The following is a 21,555-nucleotide window of genomic DNA, read 5'->3' on the forward strand; positions in this document are numbered from 1 at the left end:
TGATGTCGGACAGGCAGTCGGTCAGGACCTCAGTAGTCCTGGAGTTCAGGGTGGAGGCAGAGAGATAGTGTTGGGTGTCCTCCGCATACATGTGGAAATTTACCCCATGTCTGCGGATGATGTCACCAGGGGGGAGCATGTAGAGGGTGAAGAGGAGGGAACCGAGGACAGAGCCCTGAGGCACATGCATGAGGCAGTGCAGGAGCTGGAGGAGAAGCCGTTTGCTGTGATGAAGTGGAGGTGGTGTGAAAGATAGGACCTGAACCAGTCAAGGACACAACCTTGAAGGTTGAGGTGCGAGAAGAGGCGGTGGAGGAGGATTGAGTGGTCCACGGTGTCAATAGCGGCGGAGTGGTCGAGGAGGATGAGGAGGCAAAGGTAGCCCTGGTCACACATGGTCAGGATGTCGTTTGTGACCTTGACCAGAGCAGTTTCTGTGCTGTGGGCAGCGCGGAAACCCGATTGGAGGGGTTCATGGAGGGAGTGGGAGGAGAGGAAAGAGTGAAGCTGGGAGGCAACGGCTCTCTCAAGGACCTTGGATAGGAAAGGGAGGTTTGAGATGAGCCGGTAGCTGGATAGCTGTGATGGGTCAGGGGAAGGTTTCTTCAAGGTGGGGGTGATTGTGGCTGTTTTGAGGGGGAAAGGAACAGTGCCAGATTACAGGGAGAGGTTAATGATGTCAGCGAGTAGTGGGGCAAGAAGGTGGAGCTGGGATTTAAGGAGAGGTGTGGGGATGGGGTCCAGCTAGCAGGTGGTGGGCTACATGGAGGTTATGGTGGTGAACACAGAGGAGGGGGTGGCAGGTTCAGAGGTTTGGAAGGAGGGATGGGTAATTGTCGGATGGGTAATTGTATGGGGTGGGGGTTGGGAGGGGGTGGAAGTTGGGAGGGCAGTGGCAGCTGAGCGGATTGAAGTGACTGATTTATTATTGGCTTTTTTCTTGAGGGATTATTATCAGGCATGTGGAGTAATGAAACTTGCCCAAGGTTTCGCCCTGCTAGGAATTGAATCCATGTCTCTCGCTTATGCCTTCGCCTTGCTTCCTCCCTTTCCTCCTTCAAGGCTGGTCTCAAGCTCAGTGTCCTGTAGCTCAGTGGTTAGAGCACTCGCTTTGCAAGCGAGAGACCTGAGTTCAATTCCAGTCAGGGCGAAACCTTGGGCAAGTTTCCTTACTCCACACAGAGCCTAATAATAATCCCTCTAAAACCAAAAACAATAATAAATTGGTCATTTTCAATCTATGACTGTTTGTGGGACATTGCTATGCGCAATTGGCTGCCACATTTGCCCACAAATATACAGTCAATTCACTTTACAGTGTGTTCTGTGAAGCGCTTTGGGACGTCCTCCCGACATGAAAAGCGCTATATCAAATGCAAGGATTATTATTATTATTATTATTTCTCTTTGACCGTGCCTTCAGCTCCCCTCTCGACTCTCTACCTCCTCGCTCCCTCCCTTACCTCACCCTGACCATTTCCCCGCTGCTCAGGTCCTGACCCAACTGTCCAGCGCTTTGGGACGTCCTCCCGATGTGAAAGGCGCTCTATAAATGAAATCTTGTTGTTGTTGTGAGGCGAGTGCTCTAACCACTGAGTTATAGGACTCCCTAAAACATGACACTTTTAAAATGCAGGAGGTAAGATGTTGCATGACATCAAGCACCGGCACAAATCAGTTTTTTTAAATTATTTTGGGGAAGAACATCTCCGGGAGGCATTCAGCAGAGGTTTTGTTTTAAAGAACAATACAGTTGTTCTTTAACCTGTCCCTTCCGCTTATCAGAAAATGACAAAAAAGGAAGATCTTTTGCTTAAAATCAACCCTGAACAAAAATGCATCACTTTTTTCTGCTAGAAACATAACTTAAATTGCGACTTTGCAAAGAAAGCAAACTCATTTCTCAAGTCTTCATGATCTTAAAAGCCTTCAGAAGTCTATCGGCTTCGTTTAAAATGAGCCACATGAGAGCTGCCTGCAGTTTGATGTAGAGCAGATGGAAAATTAAAAGTGGAATATAAAGCCCGTAAGCCTAAGTAAAGATGACTGATAATATGCAATGTAAAACTACTGCGTTTCAACAACTCGGACAAATGCACTGGTCTCAGGGTTTCAGGAAATGAAGGCTTGTTTTTCCAAAACACCAGTTGTTAAAGTGGTACCCAAGAGGGTATCCTGGCCAACAATCCTCCAAATACACACACAGGCTTCAGTGCTGGACAGTGAGAAAGTGTGAGAGGAAGTGATAGGAGAAGGAGAGACAGAGAAGTCAAACACGCGATATTTACAGAATGAACTTGTTGCCTAAATTACAACTTCCTCTTTGCGAGCTGAGAACTGTGAAATTCACAGCCCTGCGAATCTTGAATGCCATCAGGAACTCACCACCCTGCAATCTGCTCTCATGAGTTATTCTTAAAGACCTTTGTATTCACCTCTTGGCGGACAAGGAGTTTGCAAACCAGAACCATATGAAAGTAACAAACCAGAAGAATTATTGAAGCTGGTGTTCAAATGTTGAAAACTGCACCTCAATGTCAGTTTCAACTCTACAAGTAATGGGGAGAGATTCATCAGAACTTCTTAACTTCTTATTCTTAAATATTTTTGCAGCCGTTTTTTTTCTGTGAGTTTCTTTTAAGAAACTCGAGTTTTTTTCATTTTTATTTTTTTTTGTTTGTTTTAAGAAACTCAGAACAACTTTAAAGCCAAGACTGAATTCATAATGGAATCCTGTAGGGTAGTGGTTTGAGCACTCGCCTCGCAAGCGAAAGGACCATGGTGCAATTTCTGGGTGGGGCGAAACCTTAAACAAGTTTCCTTACTTCACACGCCTCTGTTTACCTAGCAATAAGTAGGAAACTGATTGTTCGTCGATTGGGGATTGTTTTCCAGCGGTAATAATCCTTTCAAAAAAATAAAAATGAAAAAAAAANTTCGGTCACTCAATCGACAACTGTTTGAGACAGTCTGTGTGAAATAGGCCTCATGGGAGAAAGAGGAGAAGCAATGCAACATAATAATGATAATAATATTCCTTGAAATTAATAAAGTGCCGTATCACGTCCTTGAGACATCTCAAAGCGCTTCACAGAATATATTGCAAAGTAGATTGACTGTATTTTGTGGGCAAGAAGTGGGAAATAATTGCGCACAGCAGTGCCACAAACAGTCGTGAATTGAATGACCAATTTATTTTGAGGGATTATTACCCCTGGAAAGCGATCCACCAATCGACTGACTTGATGTATAGTGAAATATTCCTTGTAATGTCTGCTCGGCACTCTGAGTATATTATATTATTAATTATTATTGTTAATATTATTAAGATAATATTACTTATAATCCTTACATTTGATACAGCACCCTTCTTGTCAGCAACAATAACAACAAAATTACATTTATAGAGCGCCTTTCACGTCGGAGGACGTCCCAAAACAGGATGTCTCGAAGCGCTTCACTGGATTCACTGTAAATTATAGTAGCTGTGTGTTTTGCAGGCAAGTCACAATGTTCTATAAAGTAGTTTTATTGACAAAGTTATGGCATTTCAAAGGAAGCTAGACTCAAACGTAATGTCCTTTTGTGTATTTTAAGTAAAACAGCCTTAAGAAAAACAAATTCCTCTTTGACGCAGAATATTTGTCGAAAGAATGGGAGCTGGCAGACAGCAGACAGCATTCATTTCAAAATCCAGGCCCTGTTTTCTGTTCCCCTTTTTAATCACTAAAGATCACAGATGCCAGGCCCCTGTTAGTGCACTTAACAGCACGAAAATTACTAAAAAGGTTCAAGTGCCAAGGCGTTGCACACATCCGTCAGATGATGCATTTGCATTCAGGAACTGCTTTCGTGTTCCTCTTTCTTCACCACCGTCTGTTTACTATGAAGTTCGTGGTTGCTCTGTTGCTTGGATTAGAGCACAACCCTGCAGCTTATGACTTACCAATAGGAATACAGTCCTACTTGTTTATGTCGACATCACAAGGACCGAGCAGATTTTGTCGACATAAATGGGTTTCGCCCACAAAATATACAGTCAATTCACTTTACAGTATATTTTGTGAATGGTTTTGAAATGTCTGAAGGACGTGATAAGGTACTATATCAAATGCAAGGATTATTATTATTACTATTATTATTATAAGTGGGTTTCCACAGAAACAAATAAACAAAGTGCGTCAGGCACCGGGAAATGTAGTTTGTCCGGGTTTGGGGGACGACTGAGCGCTACGCTCTGCAACTCCAAGGGGGAGAGGGAGAGGTGACCACGCTTGCACCCACGTGTCCCAAAGTGAATCGTTTTAGTGCTTCAGAGATTATCCCTACTGTTTTTGTAGAACAGTAGCTCGCAATCTCCCCAATACTCTTCCCATGAATAATCTTAGGTTTATGGCTATTTGTTTACAAAATATTTCCTTCTGAACACCGTACAGCACTTAGTACAAGTATCTGCCCCAATGGCAGGATTGGGCTCATAGTCCTCTGTTCTTACCCCCTTCCCTAACCCCCAGCAAAAACCTCCCAACACTCATTGTCAAGGCCCCTACACGAATAGTGACCCGACCAGCACGGACACAACTCCGAAATATAATATGATATATTGTTACTCAATAATAATTATATATCAATTATATATATATACTGATTTGACATTGTTGTATCAAATAGTTATATAACGGCCTTACCATTAAAGGGGTTGAGACATCGCTGAATCCGGAACAAAATGGCTTCTTTTACCTCTCTCCTACGGACACACTGAATGCCTAAGTTCTGAAAACTAGAAAAGATGGGACATATTAATACACAATTCCACTATCAAATAGTCCCTTTTAGCACGAGTTACTTCTTAAAAAAGGAAAATAACATTCTTGCATCAAATTCTAAATGTGTACAAGTGAGACACCAGAACAACATGTATTATTATAATAATAATAGTAATCCTTGCATTTGATATAGCACCTTATCACGTCTTCAAGACATCTTGAAGCACTTCACAGAATATACTGTAAAGTGAATTGACTATAGCATCTTTCAAATACGTAGGACAGTGTCTCAGGCAGAGTACTTAAATATGACGGTCGGAGACAGATAAGAGGGGAGAAAGAGGACAGCTCAACAACAACAACAAAAATATTTCATTTATAGAGCGCCTTTCATGTCAGGAGGACGTCCCAAGGCGCTAAACAGTTGGGTCAGGAGCTACAGAGAGGGAAGAGAGAATAGAGAAAGGAGAGGCAGGAAGAGAGCAGAGAAGAGAGAGAGGAGAGAAAGGGGAAGAGAGAGGGTAAGAGAGGAATTAGGAGTGAAGTGAGGAGAGGGGAAACAAAGAGGGAGAGAAGGAAAGGTAAGAGAGGGAGATAGAAAGTGAGAAAAGAGCTGAGGTGAAAGAGAGAGAGACACACACACACACACATTATGCACACATACAGACATTTAACATGTTATACAAAAAAAATTGAAGAAAGAAAACTCTGTACTAAAATAACTACAAGAACATCAGGTGTAGAGAACGTAAAACTCTCTTGAATATTAATTGTGCATTGACTTCAAATCCCATGTTACCATGTTTATCTGCTCTCAAACAGTTGATATCAGCAGCAAGAATATGAATGAAAAGTCAAATGATTTCCAAATGGAAAAAGAGACATGATCCAGAACGGCTGAGTTGGAATCCTACTCGGTGCAGAAACAAGTACAACTTTCCTCCGCCTTTGTCAGTTTTTTTATTAAAAAAATATATAAATAAATGCTATTTAGATTTTTTTTTCTACCTCAAGCATGAGGCTGCTCTAAGCCGTGGAAAATTGTGAAGGAGGACAGCTCTCGGCTGATTTGCATAATGCCGCGGTTGAGTACGCTTAGGAAATCCCCACTGCATTTCCCACATGGAAAAACCATGACGTCACCATCGCACAATGGAATAGTGACTGGGAAGTAATAGTTTCAGAAGCAGCGGGTTGGAATAGCTGGGCTTGTGATTGAGGAAATTAGCTCTAATGCGGCGCTTTGACACTCTCCTCGACAAGATTGCGACATGCACTTTGTTGTCATACGCCTATTACCGCACCGGCGAAGAGACCACACGAGACAGCTCTCGACCTTGCTTTGAAACTGGAAACGCAGCCACCTGACCGATTGACAGCGGGGGTTGTTGAAGGGCAATTTCATTACAGGAAGCAGATCTTTACACACACACACACACACAGAGCAAATTAACAGTTTTGAATGGGGTTACCAGGAAGGGTGGTTGAGGCCGGGGATGCTGGACTGATTTTAACGCAACAGCTTGATGCATTATGTAAAGGGCATCCAGGTACAGGTGGGTATTCTGAAGGATGAGATCACAGTCTCTCTCTCAAGATTGCTCCTGGTGAAGAAGGCCCTTTGGACCCGTTTGATCTCTTCCTTTCCTCTCAAACACAGCTGAAAGGCTCTTCTTTATTCAAAGCTCTTGTGATATTATGATGTAACCTTTATTTTTATTATAAAACAATTGCTTTCCACTCATACTGTCAAATCTTAATGTACAGCGTTGAGAGATGGTATTATTCAGTTTGAATGACTCTATTTAGCCTCAGTGATTTCCAGTTATTATTTTCGATAAAGATGTCAGGTTTATCAATTTTGTATCTTTGGTGGGTCAAATTTATAAACTGTCCATCGTGAACAAGTGTTTCACATTTCAAACAAGATGTAAAATGTAGTATATATACTGTCCAAAATCCCCTGCTTACACCATATGTCGCAATGTCTTACACTACTCCGCACAGGCACACACCCTCAAAATTACACAGACATTCACAACGATACAAATAACAAAAGCAAAGCAATATTGGAAGTATTAGTCAAAAAGTACAGACACACATACACACAAACAACAGAAAGAATCATATTTTCCTTTCTTAGTTTTGCTCAGAAATTTAACAACTATTTATTCTCAAGCAACAGTGTATCAGAGTGACTTGTCTTGTTTCATTCCCTGGAAGAAAATCAACATAGGGAAGCTATCGTCTCAGCACATACAACCACCACCCCCTCCACCCCCACCCCCACACTTCCTCAGCTCAGTGGAAAAGAACTTTAGCCACATCAGTTGTCTTCATCCACTGACTTCTCAAATGGGGGAATCTTAAAATGCTATTTCATTTATTTTTGAATGTAAATAAATATACAGTAAACTCCTGATAACTCGTCACTCCAAGGTAAAACGGTTCGGTGACGAGTTATTCGGAGTGGCGAGTTAGGCATTTGTATAACTACATGAATAAATGCAGCTGGGATATTGACAGCATGATGTTTAAGTTGCCAGTGGCACATTAAGTCAGGGAAGAGTTATCAAGAATTTACTGTATATACAGTATATATATACACATACACACCTATTCTCACAAATGGAAAATAAATAACAGCGAGAAACAAAATGGGTCTGTCAAATTTGGATTTAAAAAATAATATTTGCCTACCACATTACAGTCACCACAATTTACAGTAAATTCCATGAAGCGCTTTGAATTGTCCTCTTAATTGTGTGAAACTTTCCTCCCCTTAAGATTTATGCAGCAAATTAGGGAAAACTTTTAAAGATTAGATGCAAGGATTCTTCTCTCAACCTGCTGGACATGAATTGAAAACTGTACTAAGGAAACCTGTCTGGATCAACAGAACTGAAGCATTCTCTTTGACTGGATTGGGGTTTTTTAAAACATATTTCTAAGTGTTCCGAGACACTACCTGCGAAAAGGACACTATGTAAATGCAAGTTGTTGTTAAAATACCCTCCTTCTCAATGGATCAATTATGTACTTTATGAACTCTTCAAAACACTGTGCAACAATAACCATGCTGTAAACAGGCTCAGAATTCTGGTGAATAATATTGTGAACAAAAAAGGCTTCGGTTCAAACATATTTGGGAAGACAGACAGTGTAGAAACAACTTTAAAGTAGAAAATAAAGAGACTCCCAACAGCGGGTTGGAAGAACCTAGTGGCAGAATGATTGACGAGAAAGAGAGCACCAGAAAATCAGGGTGAGCAGCGAACAGAGTTGGAAAAATAGAGTCAGGTAACATGTACAACAGATGGCTTTTAATAAATAATAATAAAAATCTTTGCATTTGATAGATCGCCTTATCACGTTGTTGAGACGTCTCAAAGACCTTCACAGGATATACTATAAAGTGGTGTGGACTGTGTATTTTGTGGGCGAATGTGGCAGCTAATATACGCACAGCAATGCCCCACAAATGGCCATGGATTGAGTGCCCAATTTTATTTGGGGAATTGTTGCCCAGGACACCGGGAAAAACTCCTTTCTCTTTTTGAACAGTACCATAGTCCCCCTATGGGACCTTAGTTTAATGGCTCATTTGAAGGACGGCACCTCTAACAATGTAACACACCACCCCCAGCACTGCATTGGAGTATCATCTTAGACCACATGATCTCAAGTCCTGACGTAGGGCTTGAAACCACTACCTTCTGACTCAGAGGTGAGAGTGTGACCAACTGAGCCAGGCTGACACAGGAAGATCATTAACCCCCAAAAAACTTGTTTTTGCTCCATAGACACGAATCCAAGGAAGATAACAGCAATGAATGGATGAATTCAAAGGAGATAAACAATCTAAAACCGCCCTCCAACAAAGGTCAAATGCATCATTTCGGACTGTCCCCCAAAGTGGTGAGACACAATGTATTTTTAACCTGTGACGAGCATTGAGTTACACATCAATAATTTTCATGTTTCACTTCCATATTTTTCAATGTTTTCTTTCTCAGGTCTTTGCCAAACACTGTTCCCCACTTACATTGCCTGTGTTCAAATCTGTACCGATTCTAGGCTATGTCCTTTACTTCTGTCCTTTACATCTTTGTCCTTTCGAATACCAGTGCAAACTTGCTGCTTGACTCACGCTGTCCAGAAATAGTACATTTCACATTCTTAATAACCATCCTCCTCTCCTCTACCCCCACCTCCATTTTGTTTTCCTTCCACACAACCTATTGGTGCCCTGGAAGACTTGAATCATTGGAAGATACAGAGGTACATGCAGCACCCATTTTCCTTTGGTACCTGTTGAGACAGCCCTGGTTTCTGCTCAGCGGATCCAACTCCCATCTGCCTGTCCTGGAGGACTATGGCACTGTTCAAAGACATCTGTACGCACATAAGTATATAGAGAAGGTAGAGCGTGAAGAAAGACCAGAGGGTTCATGGCCGGGGGCATTTAAGCATTCTGCCCCGCTCTCGGGAACTCCATCCTAGAGTCCCTTTGCCTCGTGCCCCCTCCCTCCCTCCCTCCCTAGGATTAAAGCCAACTAAAGACCTTTTGTTATCGACCATGCTTTTCGTCACCCTTCTCAGAAGTGCTCTGAGAAGTCCTATGTGAAAGGCTATATATAAATCGTTGTCAAGCCAAATTCCCCCCAACCTCATCTCCGATCAACGCTCTAACTACAGTTTTCTCCTTATTGTGAGTTCCCTTCCAGGGAGGTAAAAACAGACCAGAGAAACCCAACTGAAACTCCCTAAGGCCATTTGTTGGGAGTGGGAGGGGGGAGCCTTTTTGGAACGTTTCCTGAAGCAGTGCAAACTTGCACTGAAGGCAAATCCTAAAGGCAATTGAGTGAGCTCCAGAGGAGCGAGCAGAGGCAGGAGAGAGGGCAGAGCCAGGGGAGAGGGTAGAGCCAGGGTCTCTGAAGACTTGAAGTTTGTGGTGTGGTTATTGTGCTGTGCACACACACTGTCTTGTTTCTGTGCACAGTTGAAGCATTTGGAAGAAATGCAGTTTTAAGTATGGTGGAACCTTAAATATCCATCCCAAGAAGACATGAGGCAAAGGGAAGGCAAGTTAATGGGAGAAGAGCTTGTTGCTTCTGAAGCTCAAACAGACATCAATCCACAAACTTCAGGACGCTTTACTTCTTTTTCCAAAATCCTTTCATCCTTTTTCTATTAATTTTTCTGTGTGATTATATACATTCTATATAATATTGTACATGGGGGAAGGGAGCATTCAATACAAGGAGCAGTGTTATGATTGCAAAAGACATGGATTAGGTTGCAGTTGGAGTATTACGTTCAGTTTTGGACACCTTATTTATAGAAAGAGCATCACAACCATTGAGAGATTATAGCCATTGATGGCCTCCTTCATCTCCGAGGCTCAGAATTTCACCTAAGGTGATTCCAGGAATAAGCAGTGCAGATGGGGTCATATCAAACCCCCACTGTAGGGCTTGAACCCACTGCCTCAGAGCCGAGAGTGTTACCAGCTAACCCTGGCTGACACCTGTGGAAAACAGAGCAATGCACTCAGACTAGATAACTGCACAGACACAAATTGGGCCGTATGGCCTCCTTCATCTCAAGAGACTCAGAATTTCACCTAATCTTAGCCATAATGTGATATTGTGGCAGAATTTAGATATAGAATCTGTTTTTCTCTCCTCACTTCTTAGAAGAAGGGAAGCCTTGTGTTAGGACCCAATTTAAGAATTTTCTACAAATCAGTGCGATTTTTAAATTTTAGAACAAAAGTGGTCGCACAGGGTAAGACTAAGGCTACGCCCAGGGGTATGAAGTGATTTTCTCATGGTCTAGTCTGTACCATTTCCCACTCCAAAGAGAGCAGACATCCTACTTCCTGCCAGCCTGGTGCCAATTATACTCTGGAAGCAGCCACAGCCCAGCCCAGAGTGATTTGTAAATTTAATTTCTTCCTTTGTGGGGGAAAGTATATGGCCCTTCAGTTACTGCCTCCACTTAAGTTAACCAATTGGGAAACTTTCCATGAAGGGAATCACAAGCAAGAGCCTATATCTTACCCTCCATGACATACCCTGTGTCTGTATCTTAACCCTACGTGGTATATCCTGTATCTGCATCTTACCCTTCCATGACATACCCAGTGTCTGTAACTTATTAATAATAATCCTTTCATTTGATATAGCACCTTATCACATTGTTGAGACGTTGCAAAGCCCTTCATAGAATGTACTGTAAAGTTAATTGACTTTTGTATTTTGTGGGCGCAAAAGGCAGACGGTTAAGCACAGCAGTGTCCCTTGACAAACAGTCATGAATTGAATGATTACTACCCCAGGAAAGGACTAACAACTGGGTTCCTACTTAGGGCTAGGTAAAGAGAGGTGTGGAGTAAGGAAACTTGCTTAAGGTTTCGCCCTGCCTGGAAGTCAAAACCGGGTGCTCTCGCTTGCGAGACGAGTGCACTAACAACTATGCTAAGGGATCTTACCTCTCCGTGACATACCCTGTGTCTGTATCTTACCCCTCCATGCCTCTATGCCATGGTCTGTGTATTGGTGCAGCCTGACAGATGTTATAAGATATTTGCAGAAAATCCTTTTCTATCTGACAATTTACCTTTCAAACTGTCTCGGTAGTAACTAGCACCTTTTCTTAAAATGTTTCATTATGAACCAAACAGACATGCAACACTACGAATGAATGATTCCATTCTGTACTCTGTTTGCAGAGATGATTAATACAGCGGACCATACCTACCTGAAACTAACTTTTAATTGACGTTTAAATATTTACCAGAGAAGAATTCGTACTGGAATGAATTCTGTTTGGCACATTTCGCCAAACAGAGGCACTAAATGATGCCATCACTATGTCATTAATTACAACATTCCAAGACCAATTTGCTTTCCCCACTTCTACCGCAGGAGCCTCTGTACTCGTATTCAGTGCTTTACACTAGAAGTGAGTTAAAGTGGCAACACTGTTTCATTGCTTCCAAAAATGTAGAGTTGTTTGTTTTGCACGGAGTCACAAAGCTAAATATCCAAACCAATTCAAATGATTCACTGGTGAAATCACTCAGTTTAAAGGTATGAGATATCGCTATGGATTTAATCCTTAATTTTCCTCAAGTGACCATGAACATCTGTCAAAGATTGCGACTGAGTTGGAATCTTACGTTCCAGGTCATGGCATCAGCTAGCCTAATGTTATTCCATGGCCACCGCTTCTACAAAGGATAATCATTCACCTTTTTCTATGAGATAATCTATAATCCTTGTATTTTGACATGACATCTTTCACGTCGTGAGAACGTCTCAAAATTCTTTATAGAATTCACTGTAAAGAGTAGTAGTGACTGCGTATTTTGTAGGCGAATGTGGCAGCCAATTTTGCGTACAGCAATGTCCCACAAACAGCCAGACAGTGAATGACCAATTTTATCTAGAAGATTGTTGGCCAAGGACACTGGGAGAAATTCTCTTCTCTTTTTGAATAGAGCCATGCAATCTTTAACGACCCGAATGTCTCTTTACCTGTCTGCCACCCGACTCATATCTTTCGAGAAACCAAGATAACTTATGGGAGGTAGATCAAGATTCCTATTTCAGAGGGTTTTTTTTTCTTTCAGTAAGAAATCAATGGAAGTATGACTCAGAACTGCAATTAGAGTAAGATGATCAAAGAGAACCAAAAACATGAGATTCATCAGGCACGCATTTAAACCTATTCTGCGTAATCTGGGAGTTGACATGTAAAACTGTGAATGATTGATCCATTTTGTACATTTACAGAGATGAGTAGTGTAGGACCACACCCACCTGAAACTTAACTTTTGATTGAATGTAACATTCAAATGTTTATCGGACAAGATATCATACTGTAATACCCCTGAACATCTCACCAAACAATGCAAAAGCACTAAAACAACCTCACACCATATAATAAAGTAACGATATCCTTTGCGTTCAGGGCACATCTCAAAACCTCTTTCCCCTCCCAACCATCCTCCGCTCCCCTCTGCATCCCCACCCCCCCTCCAGCTCAGGTACCCATCTGGCATAAATTATATTGTAGTGTATTTAGTGTAAGGTGGAGTGTTTTTGCAAATGAACAAAGTAGCAGAATATTTACCAAAGAACTCTACGGTCCGGCCCGAAATCTGCTTCATAGAACCCCTCTCTACAGTCTTTCCCAACCAAGTCATGTGGATGAGGTTTGAAGGGTTCACTTTTCGTCACTAAAGTAATTAAAACTCTCCCTCTTCCGACATAATTCATGATCTGTGAATGCAAAAAAAAACCCCACAGATGTCAGCACAAACATTACCATCATATTACAAGTCAACATTGAATCATGCACAGCATTTCAGACGTTGTGGCTATATCCTTGTTCGTTTTAAAATTCGAAATGTGGTGGGAAGAACAAACTTGGTTTTGAAGGAAAATTAAGTTTGCATCTCTTCTTTGATTTCATCGATTACAAGATCGGTGTGGATGATCGGCCCATCTGATATTATCCCTCCTAAACACCCACCCTACCGTCCCCCCATCACAGCATCAAGCTGCTCTTTAAATGAGTCCCAGTGTCCTGACCTCTACCATCCTTTCTGGAAGCTTGTTACAGTCATCGATTAATCTCTAGCTGCACAATAACGCAATCACAGCCTTTCTTAGAAGCAAAACCCTGCATGTTACAAACAACAACAGGTTAATCTGATACACAATACCGCTACCACTGTACCCCGTCGTAACAATCCTTCCTTCGGGTGGAGGGATCTATTATAAGCCAAGGTGTGGAGTGGGTGTAGGCTTAAAATTCGAACCTGGACAGTGAGGATGCTAAGGTGAGGCAACATTTCTTCATACAGAGAGTAGGGAAGTTGTGGAACTCTCTGCCCCAGAGAGACAGCAGAGAGATACATGGATATTTAGGTAGAAAAGGTATTTTAAAGGGTGTGGTGAAAGGGCAGTACATTAATTAAAATATCTGTCAAGATCTAATACGCTGGCAGAACCGGTTCAATGGGCTGAATGGCTTTCTCCTGTTTTTTCCTCTATGTTTTAACGATGAGGTTTGACATGTGGCATCTTGTAATCACAGTAAGTCATAATGTCTCCTTTATACCTCTGCCCGCAATCACGTTCAGTCACCTTTCCCCTCCCACCATCCTCGGCTCACCCACACTCCCCCGAGCGCAGGTGCCTATCCAGCACTGTCAAGGGCTTTGAGATGTCCTCCTGACATGAAAGGAGCTGGAGAGTCAATGATTTGCATCCCGAGATGTAAGTTGGGATCAGGAGGGGTGGAGGACAGGGAGAGTAGGGGTAGGAGGGTGACCAAAGGCGTGGTCGAAGAGAGTCTTGAGACGGGTCTTGAAGGAGGCAAAGGAGGGGGTGAGGTGAAGGGACTATGGGGTGGAGTTCCAAAGGATCTGGGTAGAAAGGCTGAAGGCCTGACTGCCAATAGTGGGGCAGGCAGGGAGGGTGGGGAACATGGAGCAGACCAGAGCCCGCTGAGGCTGCAGGCATATCTGTGTAAGTTCAACCACTAGACAATGCCATTTATTTGGAGGATCATTGGGAATCGCTGAATTGGACATCACTAACTTGTAGAGCGATCTCTGCACCAGTCCAAGTCATTCGGGAAAGGCACGGTTACCTCCAGCACAAAGCAAACAGGTTGAGGTCACTACGGTTCGGATGTTTGAGTGGATCAGGTCAGCCTGCCTGGCATCCATGTTAGTTATTTGGGCAAAATCATACCCGCTTTTACGAGTAAGTTTGTAAATTTCTATTACCTTTCAAGTGAAATTTCTGCACTAGAGATGACAGGGGGCTTTTTTAGCCCCAAAAAAGTATTTTAAAGAATTGCGGGGTTCCCGCCGACACTGCGTTGAATTGCTTCAAAGGGACGTTGCGGGGATGTTTGGACGGAAGCCCCTGTGTAATACTGTACGTTTAGCAGAGCGTTCTACCTGTATTGATGGATATGTTCTGCTGTTGTCTGTGCTGTGCTCCCCTGGAATGCTCCCAGCTGATCGTCCTTCACACTTATACCGGAAACGCATGCCACGCTGCTTGGGCTGCTCGGCAATTTCCACGTAAGGTTCTCCTGAGAACAGAATATCACACAGTCACTGCAGAGAGAACTACAATACTCACACTCTTGTCATGCAAAGGTGAAAGGAGGTCATCATGGAAAACCTGCAGTTCTCAGCCTGTTTCATGTCTCTTCTCCCCTCTCCCCCTTCCCCCCATCTCCCCTCACCCCCAAACAATCTCACCATCGGCGGTCAGCCATTTTGCCCCCGCTCTCTGGAATTCCATCGCAGAGTCCCTCCCATTCGCTCGCTCACTCCTTACCCAAGTTCTGGACCCATCTCAAACTCTTTGGCTGCCCTTTCAGGCATCTCTCCCCTCCCTCTCTGCTCGCCCAGCACCCTCGGCTCGCACCCCCCACTCGGATGCCCAGGTGGGTTGAGACGTCCTCTCAACATGAAAGATGCCATATAAATCTTAACTGTATTGTATAGTTTTCATGAGATATTACGGGCATTTACCTTGAAGTATAAGCGGTGACATTGCAGATTGATGACATCGAACTGCAAAGAGAGGATGACAAAAATAAGCATTGCTGTTTACCTACAACTGTGCAACAGTAGAAAGAAGATATATTTTTCACCTTGGTGACATTATCAGGGCAGCACATTCCCTTAAAATATTGTTCCACATCCTAAAGTATGGATAGGTCATTTTTAAACCAGTTATTAAATTATACTCTTAATAATAGTAATGTTAATAATAATTGTTGCATGTAGGAGGATGTCTCAAAGAACTCCACAGGATTTACTTCAAAATGTAGTGACTGTGTTTTTTGTGGACAAACAAAGCAGTCTACTTGCACACATCAATGTCCCACAAACAGCCATGGAGTGAAAGACCAATTTGATTCGGGGGAATTGTTGGCCAGAACACTAGGAAAAACTCCCTACACTTTTCGAATAGTGCCATGGGATCCTGAATGTCCATCTGAACAGGTAGACGGGACCTCAGTTTAACATCTCATCCGAAGCATGGCGCCTCCAATAATGCAGCACATCCCCAGCACAGCCTGGACTATATGAATTCAAAGTTCCAACATGGGGCTTGAACCCGTGATCTTCTGTGTGGTTAAATGAAAGCATTAAAAAGCTAGGTTGAGTCAGTAATGTCTCTGATGAGGTCACCATAAAGCCGTACACATTTCAAATTAAAGTTCATTTAAGTTACACCCACATCCTAAGTTTGTTGGCTGTGGGTGTGCAGTGGAAGTGATGCGTGTGCTGCAAACCTACACTCGGCCAAAACAAAAATAATGCTCTTAAAGTTGTTTTTCCCCTTTCGTTCAGTGTTTCTACAAATAGCTTTTTGTGTGTTAGGTTTTCTAGGGCTTTTGCTGCAAAGCAACCATTTGGTACATACACTTCACATGTACAGTACATCCGAGCACTGACTATCTGTGCTGACTAATTGAATGCAATCAGGCGTTTGTAGTGGTTTAATATATTTAAATAGTCAGTGATGCGTTTTATTAATAAAATAACAGTTGCGTACAGCAGCCTTGGTTTCAGCCCAGTCTCTGCCAAGTTTCGTCGGCTATTAGACACAGGTCGCTTTGTGGACATACCAAGGATACACTGTAGTTACTCTTTGTGATTCTCACTGTCTCCCCCATTACGGCTGGATTCAAAACGGATGTTATGGATTAAAATGTTAAACAATGTTAAATATTGACCAGTTACCCAAAATATCAGGTACACAACGAACAGAAAATAAATCATTGATTCTCACCTAGGCTTGAGTCCCTTACTAGTTTATCCTTTTGTGTTTCTTTGTTTTATAATAATAATCCTTGCATTTGATACAGCAGCTTATCACAACATTGAGACGTCTCAAAATGCTCCGCAGCACTTACTGTTAAATGTAGTGACTGTGCATTCTGTAGGCAAATGGGGCAGCCAATTTGTCCACAACAATGCCCACAACCAGTCATGAAGTGAAGTTTCCTAGCTTTCCTGCTGCTTAGACATTTTTTTTTACCAAAACCCTTCACTAAAAAGTGTCACTTGCTTTTAATGAAATGACTGAACAACAGTTTGTTGCAAATGAATTTTTGGGGGGTCTCAGCTGGGTGCTTGACACATATGGAAACCCGCCATCGTGCTTAAAAGGACTCAAATCAAGCTGAGAATTCCATGCATCCCATCAACACACGGAAATTTCCAGAGATCAATTGTGTGGAATAGAATATGCTCTCTCTCCCTGGAGAGACAGATCCTGCTTACATAATTCCAGAAAGTATTAGGCACAGGTTGGCAGGAACCAAGGCTTGGAAACCCCTTACATCATTGTAAGTGATGATATATGGGATGCAATGTGACTAGGACCATTATTATACGGAGGAATCACTGAAAAGCAACTGACTGAAAGCCAAAATAACATTCAACTCAAGAAACACTGAATAGCAGCACAGTACTAACTGCTGGAGATCATGTCATCCGTCTTTGAGAGTCTGCGGTTTGCGCTATCTCAGTGATAGTGTAAAGAAGCAAATAGTTTGGGTTGTGTCTTCTGAAGATTTGCCCACAAAATACACAGTCAATTCACTTTACAGTACAATCTGTGAAGCGCTTTGAGACATCTCGAAGATGTGATAAGGCGCTATATCAAATGCAAAGATTATTATTATTTATGGATGAAGCAGTTATTATTTTGAGGGATTTGGTTAAGACTATCAGAAGCAGTGTAGTAACAAGAAATCTTACAGGGGACCTCATAGTGGTGTATGCAATTGAACAAACAAAACCAGAGCAGTACTTCAGGATGCCTCAAAGCAGAAGAACAAGAGGACACAGGATTAGAGTTTCCAAGGGCAATTTCAGGACAGATACCCGGAAGTTTTTCTTAAAGACTGGAACAGGTAGCGAGGAAGAGTGAGTGATTGAGGCCAGGACATTGGACTAATTTTTAAAAAACAGTTTGATGCTGTGATGGGGAGGCAATGGGGTAGGTGTAGGATCAGATCTGATGGGCCAAAGGGCTTTCTTCATCCTAACTGATCCTGGGATCTTATGAATGCCGACCCAACTGAAGCACAGTAAGTAATGGGTGCAGGTTGTGTGCTGACAAAGTTAAAAGCCAGTCATACTCCAGCCAACAATAGCCAAATGCCGAGAAGTGTAATTTGTAGCATCAAGTTGCAGTCCTACGTTATTCTAGGCTTCACGTTACGGCTGTTGATTAATTTAATGCAGTCGTGGATAAAGAGGTACTGTACTAGAGCACAGCTGGGGATTGGGAGATGCGGAAGCCACAATGGATTTGAACACTGGCTGTTAATCCACAACTAGGTTTAAAGGCTGTCTGGGATTAATGGGATTGAAGTCTCCTGTTTGTAAAGCTTGGGCAGCCTAGTGTGCAAGCTGGGGAGTCTAAGCTTTGGCTCTCGCCAGCCCTCACCTAATGCTCTGAGGAATTAGTTAAGCAGGGCGAGCCTCTTCCCTCCCCTCCGGGTAGGGGGATTGAGAGAGGGCGCGTTCCATTCAATTCCAGGTGCAGGGAAATTCCCATGTGTAGGCGGCATGGGATGTGTGGAGGAACTCTCAGTCTGGTTTAAGCACTGTGACGTGTTTCCGCATGTGTCAGATACCCATCCAACCAGAAAAAAACAACTATTGTGATACACTGATCCACGTCAGCTGACAGGATGTAATGGAGCCAACAAATGTGCTCCATCTGGTGGTGAAATTTAGAACAACTTTTATTTAGATTTAACTCTTCCCCCACCCCACGCGCCCCTCCACCCTCCCAGTGGCAAACCCACTCAGTTAAGTGAGTCTTTGAGGTGTCTCAGATCTGAGCCACTGGCTGGGGTTCCAACATGGGGCGCGGAAAGAAGAAGGGTGGTGGTGGGGGGGGGGGGAGGGAAATTAAACCAAAAGAATGTCTTACTTATAGTATGATTCCGCACGTAAGGAAACTCTGAAATTACGTTCAATCCATCGGTCTCAAAATGAACCCGTTTGGAGGAAAGTCCCTTTCTGTTCACCCTCCAACAAGGGAAGCAGTTTCCCGAACAATACAATACAAAATTACATTTGTAAAGCGCCTTTCAAGTCGGGATGTCCCAAGGTGCTGGACAGTCAGGGATTTGGACCCAAATGGGGGGTGGTGTGGGGGTTGGGATCAGGGAGGGTAAGAGGGTGGCTGAAGGCACGGTCGAATAGGAGGGTCTTCGCAACTATTAAAGTTGACTTTCGATCTATTAAGTAACCGTTAGCCGTTCTTCATATTACAGAGACACAACCACTTTCTGTTTTGTTTGTTAAATTTGCAAATTTGACCGAAGTTTCGGATTGTTTTTGCTCTCGATAACGCCCACGCCTTGTTTCACTGAATGGTTAATTGTCTGTTGGAGTCAATGGAGTCAATGACCACAAACAGCTAAAAACAAGCAGATTAAATTTCAAGCTCATTTTCAAACACTTTCTTGTTTAACAGCAGAAGGCAACAGAACGCTAGGGTAAGCCCCGATGGCAATAAAGGCTTAAATGCAAATCTTTCCATTATCTGACACAATAAAAGGCACACATTACATTTTCCCTGCAAGGTTTCGATGGAACGAAATCTACAGTAGAGGGTCATGTCATTGCAGATTGGGTGTTGTGGGGAGGGAGTGTGGGGGAAATTATTGTTCGCTATTACGGTGAAAACTGATGGTTCATTAAATAGAAATGCATAAATTTTATAGCACGGAAACACACAAACTTCCACCCCTCCCTGTGTTCCCTCCCTATCCCACCTCTCTTAATACCTTCTAAATTTCCTTCTTCCTGATGTGAGCAAGTCTTCTTTTTTAAATCTGTTTCATTTCCAGTTACTGAAATTTTCTCCTTAATAACAACCCTGAACTCCATTACCCTGGCAAAGAACATACTTTTTATAGCTAACTGACACTGATTCAGAATCTTGGGAAGTGTAAAAAGGCATAACAAAAATAATAATAATCCTTGCATTTGATATTGCGCCTTATCACATCGTCGAGAAGCCTCAAACGCTTCACAGAATATATTGCGACTGCTTATTTTATGGGCGAAACGCAGAAGACCAAATTTATAATCGTGGATTGAGTGACCAAATTTATTTGGGGGATTTGTTGGCCAATTTAAGATGTTTGTTTTAAAAAAAAGCACACACTTTACTCTCAGCCTTGTGAACATGTTTATAAGTGCCCTTGAATTTTCATTCACTGTTTGTTCCTCTCCTCCCCACCCCATCCCACCTTGACATGGGCCAGTGGTTATGTTTATAATGGACCAAGCAGACAGTTCAACAGTTTTCCAATGCATTGAATTCCTGCCAATGTCTGGAGCACCTGACAGGTGATGGGCAGACAGTGGGGACTTTGGATTCCTTCTCCCCTCCCGCCTCAGTCAGTAAAGGAATTATTGTACTTAACAACAAGCCGAACCAGATTTCTGAAATGTGGAAGTGATCGGAGACCAGAGAGACAAAAAGAAAGGGGGGTGGGGGGGAGGGGGTAGGAGGGAGGTTAGAATCTAACTAAACAAAGAATTTTCAGAGGTAGAAACTTTTACATCTATCAGAAAATTGCTTACTTCTTACATTTATGTACGATACTCCTTGCATTTGATACAACCACCTTAACATGTTGTTGAGATGTCTCAAAGTGCTTCACAGAATATCTTGTAAAGTGAATTGACTGTATATATCTTGTGGTTGAAACATTTGAAACAGCGCCTTTCACATAGGAAGGTGGTCTGAAAAATGCTTCACAAAATTTTTACTGTCGTATTTTCTTGGCAAACTATACTACACCACAGATACAATCTCAAAAATCCTATAGTTATTTAAATCTAGTTTATTTTATGGCCAGCAAACATCTGTGTGCTGAGTTTCCCCCCCACACAATGGCCAGACTCAAGTTTGAACGCAAACTACAGTAAACTCTCCAGTACTTTTGGAATGTTTTTTTTAAAAAAAAAGTGAAACACGATCTAACTTGTTCAAAAATGTTTCCAGTAACAGGCTGGTCATCTTACCGTCCATGCTGAATGCGGAATGCACTCCTCACGACTTTCCCTTTTAGTTTTTTTTCTTCTTTTGATGCAACAAAATACCCCCAGCAGAATTATTCCGGTAAGTCAACTGCCTTGTGATGTCCCTTCCTCGCTCGACTCTTGTTCACACGTCCCTGATCATTGAAAAACACACACTCTCTGCTGTGAGTTGTAGCTGTTAAGTCGTGGTGAGACTTCGTCAGGGAAACACCGCCTACTCCTGACGTCTCACTGTGAAAAAGCTCTTTCAATAGCCTTCACTCTGATAAGCTAGCCACACACACAAATACACACACACACACACACACAAGGCAATAACCTCACTTCCAACCCTCTCCTGTTGAGAGTCCACTACACCAGCCCCACTGACATAGGACAAAACAAGCACAACTGTCTGTGAAACAGGAGACTTTGCCAAATACAGAATTAAATGTTAAACAGGTTAAATCCCCAGTTGACAGAGCACCTCTCCTATTTTGCTGACGCTCAGTTCATTCAACTCTACTGGTGATCGAATGGTTTATTCACTGCCTTCATTAATCAGGTTTTGGCTGGACCGACCCCAGTGTGGCCCGGTCGGCAACGCTCTTTTGGGTCTCAGTCACGAAGGTTGTGGGTTCAAGCCTGGATGGTTGGACTTTGAGCTCATGGTCCAGGCTG

The 21,555-nt window shown here is 42.7% G+C and overlaps 1 protein-coding gene across 1 annotated transcript in view; it reads right to left on the minus strand.

Annotated features, from left to right (window-relative positions):
- Positions 1 to 21,329, minus strand: part of rel (v-rel avian reticuloendotheliosis viral oncogene homolog) — a 34,715-nt gene extending 13,386 nt beyond the window's left edge. The window contains exons 1-5 of the mRNA XM_007892373.2: positions 20,878 to 21,329; positions 15,337 to 15,378; positions 14,752 to 14,888; positions 12,909 to 13,057; positions 4,689 to 4,780 (exon numbers count right to left, since the gene is read on the minus strand). Of these exons, the coding sequence (XP_007890564.1) occupies positions 4,689 to 4,780; positions 12,909 to 13,057; positions 14,752 to 14,888; positions 15,337 to 15,378; positions 20,878 to 20,884 (427 nt within the window). The 5' untranslated portion in view covers positions 20,885 to 21,329. The remainder of the gene's footprint in view (positions 1 to 4,688; positions 4,781 to 12,908; positions 13,058 to 14,751; positions 14,889 to 15,336; positions 15,379 to 20,877) is intronic.
- Positions 21,330 to 21,555: the final 226 nt, after the last annotated feature.

This window comes from Callorhinchus milii, unplaced genomic scaffold, assembly GCF_018977255.1.
Source record: "Callorhinchus milii isolate IMCB2004 unplaced genomic scaffold, IMCB_Cmil_1.0 Scaffold3, whole genome shotgun sequence".
NCBI lineage: Eukaryota > Metazoa > Chordata > Chondrichthyes > Chimaeriformes > Callorhinchidae > Callorhinchus > Callorhinchus milii.